The 12,499-nt window shown below is 40.3% G+C and overlaps 1 protein-coding gene across 1 annotated transcript in view; it reads right to left on the bottom strand.

The window, feature by feature from the left end:
• Window positions 1-12,499, bottom strand: part of PTEN (phosphatase and tensin homolog) — a 45,789-nt gene that overhangs the window by 23,818 nt on the left and 9,472 nt on the right. Inside the window, exons 2-4 of the mRNA XM_052677610.1 lie at window positions 7,764-7,848; window positions 5,679-5,723; window positions 63-106 (exon numbers count right to left, since the gene is read on the bottom strand). Of these exons, the coding sequence (XP_052533570.1) occupies window positions 63-106; window positions 5,679-5,723; window positions 7,764-7,848 (174 nt within the window). The remainder of the gene's footprint in view (window positions 1-62; window positions 107-5,678; window positions 5,724-7,763; window positions 7,849-12,499) is intronic.

Below are 12,499 nucleotides of genomic sequence, written 5' to 3'. Positions count from 1 at the left end.
ACCATCATCCAGAAAAAGTGAAATACAAAGAGAAGAACACACACTAGACTGTGAATACATACCTCTGCAGTTAAATTTGGCGGTATCATAATGTCTTTCAGCACATCTAAAAAGAAAAATAAGACAGAAGTTCAAGACATTCTCTAAGGCACTCCTAGCATCTGCCACACCTCAGAGCATACAGATTAGCAGATCAGAAAATCATGTAGACACATCATCATTATAATCTAAAACTATAGCTAGAGACTACATACAAAAAATAAATATTTTATTGCAGATATACAAGTCGGCCAATAAGGAATCAGTTATTTTAGTGCAAAGCAATAACTTACCCTGAAGAAATGTGGTCCATCAGTGATTTAGTCACTGTGACTCTCAACGGAGACATTCATGCAAGTAATGCAAGATATGCTTATTTTTAACGCAATAGGTTTAGCTATTCCACCCACTCAACAGCTTTAAAGCTCCCACATGAGCAGAGGATGACTATAACCTTCATCCAATTTTCTCTGAACTCAAAACACATGTCAAGAAACCTTCACAGCAACAAACAAGCTAGGGCTTATGGTAGTCACAAGGACATTCAGAAGACACTCAGCTAGAGCAACCTACATAAGGACTCTTCCATCAATTACAGAATCATGATACAACCACCAATAGTATCTGAAAGCACCATTGAATGGTAATGCACATCAATTATACCAAATAGATTGCAGTATAGCTCTCCAACATGGTATTTTTTTCTTGGACTTGCACTAATATCTGCTTTACTATGCTGCATGAGATCCAGCCTAGCTAGCTGCCAGCAAAAAAAATCACATGATCTCAGTTGTTCAGGATGACACGTCTGGGGATGAGCATCACCAATATATAAGGATATAGAGGAACTAGCCAAAACAGAAATGAGCTAGAGCTGATACTGGGGGTAAGGGGAAAGAAAGTAAGAACAGCATGCCCTCTGCAATATTCCTTAGAGATTGCTTTCTGCAGGAAAAGCGTTGTGTCCCTATGCAAAGCAAGTGAAAATGAACTTCAGGAGGAAAGGCAAGAACAACTCTTTCACAAAACAACAGGACTATAGCTTGAAACAGTGACTGGAAGTAATTTCAGTAAAAGAGAAAACACATCTAGGTCTTCCATTCTGATTATAACCTGTATTTTTCATAGGGTTCAAACATCCCCCGCAGCTTCAGGACCAGTATGACCTTATCTTTCCTTTGGTAAATACATTACGAGTGCAGCCTTTGAAGCTGTATAGAGCTTACTTGGTACTTTCAGACATGAAAATGCAGACTTCTAGGCTCTTGCTGTATGACTATTTCACCTAGCCTGAGTCTTACAGGCACTGAAACAAGCTTGGTCCACAAAATTCAGACAACCAGGGTTAGAGACATATCTGCTGGGATAGCACTAGCGAACTGCAGCATCACAGAATACCCTGAGTTGAAGGGGCCCACATTGGGATCAAGGATCATTGAAACTCTCAGCTCTACCACAGCATCACCCAAATCCAAACCCTATGTCTGAGAGCAGCGCTCCAGCACTCCCTGAGCTCCAGCACTCAGGGGTTGTCCCCACTGCCCCGCACAGCCCATTCCACCCCACCGCCCTCTGCCACAGAGCCTTTCCCTCACCCCCAGCTGCCCTCCCCTGACAGCTCCATGCTGTTCCTTCGGCCAGTCATCATCACACAGAGCAGAGCTCAGCGCTGCCCCTGCGCTCCCTGTGAGGAGCTGCAGCCGCCACAAGGCCTCCCTTCGGTTCCTCTACTCTGGACCAGACAGACCCAGGGACCCCAGATGCTCCTCACACCTCCTGCCCCCCAGATCCTTCCCCATCTCTGTAGCCCATCTCTGGATGCTCTCCAATAGTTTTACGTCCATCCATCTGATATTGTGAAGCCCAAACCTGCATCCAGTGCTCAAGGTGCAGCTGCACCAGCACAAGGCAAAGCAGGACAAGCCCCTCCCTCGCCCGCTTGGCACTGCTGGGCCCGATGCACTCCAGGGTATGGCTGCCAGGGCGCACTGCTGGCTCAGATCAACTTGCCTCAGCCAGAACCCCCAGATTCCTTTCCATGAGACTGCTCTTCAGCCTCTCATCCCTCAGCCCATTCATTCAGCCAGGGTCATCGTGCCCTAGGGACAGTGATTTCCCTTTTCTGCACTGCTGAACCTTCCTGGGTCTAGCATTCGCTAGGCAAAAAGCCAGCTGGTTTCTACAGCTCTGATCACATTGCTGACACTTTCCCTAGGTCAGAAGTGACATGAAGCAGACTGAGTGGCAGGTGTGTCTCAAAGACCTATTATCTGTAGCCGAGCCTTCAAGAAGAAAGGTCAGACCTTGGATATAGGCCCAAGATACAGTTAACATGCCTGGAGCAGCCATCAGCCATGCTGGGCAAAGGATTGGTACAAGTTAGTCAGTATTTGAACTCTGGAAGCAGAGCCTGCTAGGAAGCAAAGCAGTTAACACAAAGCATCTCATCTAACTGTGCTCTTCATTAATCTTCCTTTTAAAGAAGCACCCAGTTCTAAGGAATAGTATGAGATGAAACTTCAAAACACAAAAAGAATCCACATATGGACAAAAAAGCCTTCAAATTGCAAAGTTTGAAAGAGTAGCAAGTAGAATACATAAGGGATAAAAAAGAGTTTTGTTGATACCAAGGATAGAAACTGAGCACAGAACATAGCCATGTTGCTCTCTATGCCTTCATATGAGAGCTGTACACAACATAGGAGAAATGTAGAGCTCCAGGCACGGCCCTATAAAACATACTCCCTTGTCCTCACACGAAACACACGCTACCCGTGTCTGAGATCCCACTGGCAGGTGTTTTTGAGATGCTTCCATTGCTTAGCATTTTAAAAGCATCTGTTTTCTAACCATGATGAGACCCGTAATACAGTCAGACCTCCATCTGAAACCTGCTGACAGGGCTACAGATTACAGAAAAGACAGCAGCCTATGCCAGTGCCTAACTCCCTGTACATGGAGACATAGAAATAAGCACAAAAATGTACCCTGTTCCTTCAAGAGTCTGCTTCAATTAAAGACACACAATGGAGAAGGTGAAGAAGCAAAGAGAACAATTTGGCAGGATGCAAAGCATGAAAGCAAAAGTAAATGAATGTGTTAAGGTAAGGAATAATAAAAGAAAGAATAGCAGAAAGTTAAAAGCCTACATGAGAAAACACAAGGAACAAAATGAAACAAACTGCTCAAATATTCACTGGAAGTCAAAAGCTAGACTGTGAGCATAAGGAATAAATTACATCAGTTAAGCATCCATTCAGAATAGTTTTAAATAAAACTGTTCAATATACGCAGCATTATCAACTCCATGAAACAGCTACCACAAGAGATCTCAAACGACATGAAATCACTGAGTAACTTCCACGTAACTTCCTTAAAATCCTACTTCCTTATTGGGAAAAAAAAAAAAAAAAAAGGTATTATTTACAAAGGATAGGACAAATCTACAGAGATGCTGCTCTCTGAAATACCCGAAGGCTGTAATTTCTTCCCATTTCATGACGAAACATTCCAACAGTTCACTTAATAGCATTTATTTAATGTGCACAGATTTTACGTGCACACAGATAATCCGTCTCTATAGCCACAGAAATTTTAAAAGGTGAGTTTTCCAAACATTAAAACTCATTAAAACATTAAAAGCATTAAAAACTTCAATCTCCTCTTGTAAGCAAGAAATTGGTGTTTCCAGGACAAAGAGAATCCATACATTTGAAAAAGATTTTTTTTCCTCCGTGAAAATTTTGATCTCATGGGAAACATTTCTATTTTTGAAAGCTTCACTAGAGATTATTTTGAATTCAGCAGCAAGGGAAATTGATGGAAGCTGGGAGATTCTTGCAATTGAAAAGAATAAGTTTTTATACAAAAAACTTGAAGACAAAACCTTCTGACACACCTGAACAAGCTCTCTACATAGTTGAAAATATCAGCAATGTAAATATTAGAAGTATTTGTCTCACTGCTTAACTCCAAAGCATGCAGAAGATGGAGTTTTTTGTCTCCCTTTTCCCCCTTTGAAGTAAAATGAGGTTGCCAGCACACAGCCAAATGGAAACAACTCAAGCACCATCCTTGCCCCTAGAAATCCTCGCCAAGAATTTTTTAATAAATTCCTACTCTCTGATCAAGCTAGAAGCCAAACACAACCTACTGTTTTAACCTGTCCCCTCGAGCCAGTCTGAAGCATCAAGTTCAGCACTATGCAGTTCAGCAAACCTTGGTCCTCTAGGAGACCCCAGAAACTCACCTACAGAACTCCAGTCCTTAGAATCTGGAGAAAATTAAGTCACACCCAGGGTAGGGTGCTGTAGCAAAAGCACTGCAGGTACATTTTACACAACACAGATGTTCAACAAAGATCAGCAAAGAAAGATGCTCAGAAAGCTATCTCCCAAAACAGCTGCACCAACTCACAGCAGAAGCTGTCAAGTATCCTGGAAACACGGTCCTTTCCATCCGCGAATGTCACTAAGACATTTATTAAAAGGCTAACAAAAACTTTCTGGATAGTTATGACGGAGAAAATAATTTTGTCACTGAACTGCATGAATGGTGTCCAATTAATTTATTTTAATGCATATTCTAGTCAAAAATCTGTCCCACTCTACCCTGGACTTCACAGAGAACTTCAAACGACATTATTCCACATCTCAGGTTCCAGTATTGCTTCATTCCAACATCAAAAGTCAGAAATCATGCTTAATGCATGAATGATCCTCCAACTAATACAGAGACACATTTAAACACTCATTTTAATGATTTTCAGATTGCAGTGGAATGCATTGCCTGAGTCTACATACAACTACTCTGAGCTGTTAGGAATTTTTGTTGTTTTTTCTTTTTTAAATAAATATTTCTAAATAACCGTGATTAGTAGAAAAATTACAGATACTTAGAAAGATTTATTTAGAAAAAAGCAGCAGCAGCAGCTCTAAAAGTTCAGAGAATCAATAAATCTAAATGCAGATTTTTGGGAAAAATATCTGGGTAAGAAAACCAGGACCTGTTCTTCAACATCCGCTGACATTACAAAATCACTTATACAAATAAAATTAGGCTAAATTAGCATATAAAATGATCAGGGAACAACAACAGCAGCAGCATTTGTTATGTAACAAGAACAGCTTTCAGAATAACTGACTTTCCTGAGGAAAATATTCTTCCCTCTAAAGCAATCATCGTGCTCCGATTCTGCAATAGTTGAATCAAAATAATGAGCAGGAACTGAGAGGAATACATGCAGAACCTAGGTACCAGCACAGCTCAGTACCCCTCAGGAACACAACACAAACAAGACAGCATTCATCTGGCAGCTCCTTCACTCATACATACATACACGAACGGAAAGCCTGCAGTGAATTACTTTTCACTTTTTAATCACACAGTACAAGCTCTAGATGGGCTGGGTGCCAAGTCATTTAAAAGTGTTCAAGTAATATGAATACACACCAGCATTTCATTTAACCTCACTCAGCTTCACTAAATGAAGTAACAGTGCTCTCAATCAGGCTTAATTGTTTTAAGAAATGTGCAAAACATCTCTAGCTCTGCTTCAGCACAGCAGCAAGACACTCTCACTTCCAAGCTATTTTTAGAATTCATCATTTTGGAAAACAAATCTTTATGAACATACTTACAGATTGTATATCTTGTAATGGTTTTTATGCTTTGAATCCAAAAACCTTAAATAGGGAAAAAGAAAAAGGCATGCATTAATATACAGCACGGTAACGGTGATCTCAGCTCACAGCATCAACAGGATACCAGCAGCATGTGCAGCGATGTGCTCCCAGTCCAGTTGGCCTTGCACCATCCCAAGGCAGGCAGGCATCATGCTGCAGACCTCTCCCCTCCAAATAATCCATCAGCCTGAGTAAGGCTACTTGTGCAACCAAGGGGCCTAGATCTGACCTGCAACCCAACGATTACTGTACACACCCATCTATGGTGATTCCCATCTACAAATCAATACATTATGTAGGTGAAGGGCTGATTCTTATTAAAGCAGAATGTATACTGCCCAGTAACACTATGGATGCAGAATGCACTTGGTGCTTTCCGCTTTTTATGCTTTGCACTCATTTCATTTTTGTGCTAAGTTTGCATTGAAAATGTCCCCTTCAAGTCTCAGAGACTCAAACTGCAAACATGATTCATCAAAATTGCCATGATTATATATGATGTGTCACCCAGTAATGTTCAAGAAGAAATAACATACAAATGTTTACACTTAACATCGTCAACAGTGTGTATCTGCACATCAGCCAGAAGGAATTTAATTAGCCATGACAGAACATGCTGTTCAAATTGAAAGAAACGGTAACTGCTAAAATCCTGGAAAGCTCAAGCAAAAATGAGTTCTGGTTATCACTTGTAATATTCCAGAAGAGCCTAGAACTCTGTGGTTAAACTGATGCGTTTAAGTAAGAACAGATGTGTGAGTGCTCTTTGGGCAGCACTGAATATCGGACTCCAATTTCACAGAGAGAAATCCTTCACAGTGCCCATGCTGGCAGACTTTGGGAGATTAAGGAAGATGCTGGACACAGCAATTTATTGCAGGAGATGTTCCCGCAGGTCTGAAGCAGCTGGAGGGAGAGGAGAGCTGGCTTCACTTCTGCCATTAACATCTGCAGGACTAAGGATAAGCTTCCACACAAGTGTTTTCGTAAGGACAAAATTCCATCCAACATGGAAGCCCCAGAAGACAGCCAGCAGCCCAGTCACGCTCCTCATACAGTATCACTGTCAAATTGGTCATATTCGTAAACAGCCCACCAGCACATCCCTTGTGGCTCAAAGCCCATTTCTACAGAGCTCAAACAGTGAATTTTGACATACAAAGCTCTTGAAAAAAATATTCCAAGTATAATGCTACTTCACCATCCAGTTCCCTACAGACATTTCATTTGCATCACTCCATACCTTAATTTGGCTCATCACACTTGGAGATTACCGTTAGTCCTTTGGAGCAATAGTGTTTATGGATAACTTAACAAATATCAGTAAATCCCTTATTTGTTCATTCTGTGATCAGCATTAATACAAACCTTCCTATTAGGAAATGTTGACTTCATGCATCTCAACAAATCAAGCAGAGACACGGGATTTTAAGGAAATAAATTACAGAGATGCTCCCAAATTGCTAAGATCTCATACAGTTGTATCCAGCAGTTCAGAACGTGTAACTTTCGTGTTAAAAACAAAACTTTCACAAAACATGCTATCAGTGTCACCAGCAGTAGCGAATTTTGCCTCTTTTTTCTTCTTCAGAAGTTAAAACACAGCCTTTACCTAGAGCCATTTGTTACTTACTGCTATCAAAATTAATTTATCAAGAACTTCATCTATCAAGTAGAGAAAGGCTATATGCAAACACTCTGAAATGCCATCAGCTATCTGAGGAAACTCTCAATTCCACATGGATGCACATCTTTCTAAAAGCAAAGAATGTCATTTTACTGCAACACAATTTGCCAAGTCCATTTTTTCACGTGACAAAGCAGATGTGGGCTCAGCACAGAACAGCAGCCTGGAGAACACTATTCTCAGTGTTTCCAACTAAATACTAATAAAATACTAATAAAAGCAATGTCTATTAGATGAAAGAACTGCCATTTTTACCAGTCAGGTAGTACATCCTTTCCTAAGCAGAACATAAGTGCCCTTTTCTGCACCCATTTAAGATGAGAATAACTTAAAGAAGAAAAATAAAGCCTTACCTTACTACATCATCAATATTGTTCCGGTATACTCCTTCAAGCCTCTCCGCAGGAAAACCCATAGCAATTATGTTTGGATAAATATCTGAATATCTGAGTTACGGAAACACTTATAAAATATGTAAAACATGTATAACAATATTAAATGGAGATTGTGAAATATTTTTTTACTCCTGCACCAGCTGGAGAAACAGCCCAGAGCAACTTCCATATTCAAAGAATTGAACATCGTATGCACAGTAATAGGGGGTTCCTTCAGGAAAAAAAACGTAAGAAAAGATCAAGGGAAGAAGAATCAGTACAGAATTTTTTCCATAAACAATATAACATCCAATATGACAGAAGTCTGCTTATAATTCACAGATAATTTAACAAATTTGTACTACTGAATAGGTGATGTTAACATCGAGTACAAAAGCCAAACCATGTTACTCACACCACCATGCCTCATCTCACTGAATCTGCATGTACGCCACACAGTGGTCTCTCTCCACAGTTTGAGTGGTGTATCAAATTCATCAGGAAATTATTTTACAGTCTTGGATGACTAAATTGCAAAATGCTCCAAGTCAGTGCCATGGTAAAGTCCCCAGTAATCCCCAAATCCACCTATCATGCAACACAAAAAAAGCACATTTCAGTCATGCAAACATTGCAATGGAACATTTCTAATATCTATTATCATTTCTAATTTCTTATTCTGAACTACCGAATCAATACAACCTGAGATAAAGATCTCCAGAAAAGAAGAAAACCACACTGCTAAGAGAAAAAAGTAAAAAAAAAAAAAAAAGAGAGAGAAGTAAACTTGCATCCAGAGCAGATGTGTAAAGAATTCACAATAGTTTGCCAAAAAATGACCAGCATTTAGTATTTAGTATCCTGGTGTGTAATGACAGATGCTGTCGTTGTTTTTTAAACACAACACAAGAAAACACTCCTTAGTTTTAAACATCAGAAAAGTTAATGCAGTGAAGAAGTTTCACTGAAAAGCAAAACAGAAATGAAACCAGCAGCTCAAAAGCAGCTCGTACCCTGCCACATTAACATAGTCCTTCTCAGACTAATTTTAGAAGGAATAAGAACAATATGTTTGCAGTTGGCCCCACTTTAAACAAGGGAGCTGGAGCAGGTGACTTCCAGAGGTGCCCTTCAACTTAAATTATTCTAAAACTACAAGAATGACTGTCCTTGTTAAAATACCAACAATACAACAAAACTGCCAAGAGCAGGCAGCAGGATGAAGGCACTGCAGCCACTTCCAAGATATTCATATTCCAGTTAGCTGCACACAACAAAAAACCTGAAATATGCTGCAAGCCATCTCACCCTGCCCTGACAGAGATCCCACAAGTCTGAGTACTTGGCAGTAAAGCAGCATGGACTGAGTTCTGCAGTTAGTTCAACAGCTGGCCAGTTGGAGAGCAAATTTTTATAACGGTACACAGAAGTTATGTATTCTCCGAAAAAGAAAAAAAGAATCTAGCATTTACTGTGTGGTATCCAAATACAAATAAGCATCAGTCTGCCTAGACTGCTCTAAATGAGTTATGCAGACAACAATCAAAAAAAAAAGAAAGCTTCTGAGGGATCCAAACAAGTATCTGTAGCTACCTCCTCAAACACTGACACATAAAAGGGATTTATGCCTGGTTTCTAATTCACTCTGCACTTCCCCAAACCTCAAAAAAAGCTTATCTTGGAGAAATTAAATTGCTCAGCATTCAGATCCCATAATTTCCGATACGATCATATCACATCAATCTTTAACTTTGAACTTTGCTCTGAATGGATTTTACTCTGGAAGCAAACCACACCTCTTAGCTCAAGTAGCAAAAGCACGATACAACTCGCAGCGCATTTACTATTTTATCAGTTATTACTTGCTGTAAGATTAAGAAAGCAGTTGTAAGCCATGTACACCTGCTCCATGCCTATCACACACCAGTGCATCACTTGACATCCAGCTATCACATCCCATTGCTTCCTCCTTGCTCCTGACTTGCAGAACACAGAGCACACATCTATCTGCTGCAGCTCTACCATTTTTGCTCTAAGCACCTCCATCTATACACTGCTCTGAGCAGAAGGGCCCTATAAATTACTGTAACAAAATAACCCAGAATATTAGTCTGGTTTTCACAACAGTTCTGCATGGAAGACAAACCCTTATGCTTGCAATGGGGTTAAAATCGATTCATTTTGACACGCCATGTGAAAACCATTTGAAGTTCTGCATAAAAAAAACCAACCTGTTTCAACTACAATATCACCCATGACACACACGTTAGGGCTAGCCAGAATTACTGTATTATTGCTCAAATCTCTATTTACAACCACAAGATTTACCATGCGGCTTCTTCATGTATTCAATTCAGTAGCTGCTCTTCTTGCTGTCTCTGGGACGCTAAAGTAGGAGACACATTCCAGTATTCCCAGATGGTACAAGATGGAAAGGAGGCAGAGAGCAGAACATCTTAGCAGCATTTCTACTTCACAGGCACACAGGTGTCCAAACACCAAAAGCCTTGAGCATGCACGCAGATGGAAATAAAAGGTTCTAAATTAACTGGCCAGTCTCACACTTTTGGATATTGCAATCCCTCTTGGCCCTGGACTCTCAGGTGGCTCCTCAAGAATGCTACACATGCAGTATGTGCACAGCTCATTTGCACTTCTTTTCTAAATCACAGCAAACCAACAAGAATTGAGGACACACAAGCTTAATCAAGTATCAGAACTACAGGCGAAAATTTAATCCCAGAGCTAGTATCACTAAAGATGTTCCAGAAAATGCCAGCAAACGGAAAAAGGGGAGGAAGGGGGGAAAAAAGTGCCAATCAGTTTACTGACACCAATTCAATAAAAGTGTGGGTGCTGTAAGGTTTTGGAACAGGACAAGACAAACACAAACACTAGTGAAAAACAAATATCCAACAGTGAGCTCAGCAGGGGTTCTGATTTTAGGCAAGCATGACTGTCTTTGAACAGGCATGCAAGCCTTTCTTCCACCTAAATATAAGCATCCTGAAGTACCTTCCTTATTATCTCCACACAGGCTAGAATGCAATTCCTACACCACTGCTGACTCACTGCTGTCTATGAGGGATCAGGCTGTGCAGAACAGCGGGTGCAGCAAGCCAGCATTGCGACTGCACAGCATTCATTGAGCCACAGGATTCTTCTGCACCAAATAAAAGGAAGTGACAACTCTAGCAAGTGTATTATTCATATTGCTGGGGAAGAGCATTTGGTGGGGTCTACACAGGCTTCAGACAAGCACGCTGAAGAAGACCACTGCTCTGAAAACCTCGTGTCAGTTCCAACGGCCAAAAACCATCCTCTGAAAGGAAACCATCCTCTGAAAGGAAAGGCTGAAGAAAGAACAGTAGTGCTTTTACTGCCTGTGCTCATGATCCAAGTCCTAAAAAACTGCTATATTAACTGAGTTGTTCTACCCTTTCCTGATAAATCCACCCTGAGAAGGCGATTATCCCTACTGCACCAGTACCAGCATGATATTTTCCTGATACTGGGCTCCTCCCCAGACACAGCTATGGATTTACCATCCCAAAGCATGCAGAGCTGAAATAATTATGATACCACACAGAACATCATCTTCAAGGAATCGCTTCCATCATCACCACACTGCAAGGCAGAGGGACACTGCTTTCCGTACATGAGTAAATTAACAGATTTCTGAAGACAAAATTAAAAGATTCTAGCAACATGACTTTTCTCATGGAAGCTTGGAAGCCAGGCTTCCATTCAAAGCAAGAATTCCAAGCCATGAAATTAATAATGATAGCAATCATTTTAGAAAGCTGGATGATCTAGCACGTACAAGAAGTTCATCATCAATTCCAGCTTCACTTTAAAGAGACAAATGGAAATGGTTAAAACTTCAGCCAGTTACTGAGGCAGTTTTACAATGCTTCCAGTTTGCATGCAGAAGCAAGTCAACCTAAACATGAACTACCAGAAAACATAAAAGTGGGCTTAATGGAAAAGAAAAAAAAAAAAAAAAAAAAAAGAAAGAAAATCTGCTGCCTTTTGCCACAGCAACTCTTTCCTAAGGAACTCATTTCTGAAAATGGTCTCAGTACGTTTTAAAGAACTTCTTTCTTTCTCAACTTGGGAATCATATAAGTTGATACTTCACAGTTAAAAGAAGATAATAAAACAACAACCAAGACAGACTGAATGCCCTGACACAACACAGAACAGCAAAACACTGGAACGTTGCCCCCTACTCAAGTTTATACTTCTTACTAATCACAAAACTTAGCTTTACCCAAGACATAAAATTGAAGTACCCAGCAGTTTGCTAAATGCCCAACACCATCAAGCAACGCCATTTCCGTCTAAGACAAACCAGAGGAAAAATTTCATATACTACTTCAAAAACATTTTTGCTGTAATGTAAAAAGCTGTTTAAAGCCTGAAATAATTCCCACGTGCTAAAGATGATAGTCTCCCAGGTGCCATGAGAAAACCTCTGTGTCATTATGCAAATCAGTAGTTATACTCGTTTTCAAAAATAGTTGTCCAGGTATCCACATTTTGCAGAGATCAAATTAAAGAAAGTGCAGTACACACTTAAATCTTAACTTTTATGTATATGCATAGGCAAATGACTCACGCTGGTCTATTAATTTAAAAACGTGATTTTTCTCACAAATTGAGTCTTTTTCCTAATCATGGAAGCAGGCCAAAAAAAAAAAAAAGCAGCACAA

Source organism: Tympanuchus pallidicinctus, unplaced genomic scaffold, assembly GCF_026119805.1.
Source record: "Tympanuchus pallidicinctus isolate F22 unplaced genomic scaffold, pur_lepc_1.0 scaffold16, whole genome shotgun sequence".
NCBI classification, from domain to species: Eukaryota; Metazoa; Chordata; class Aves; order Galliformes; family Phasianidae; genus Tympanuchus; species Tympanuchus pallidicinctus.
The sequence above is the reverse complement of the archived record's forward strand: the minus strand, read 5'-3'. Positions and strand labels throughout refer to the sequence as shown.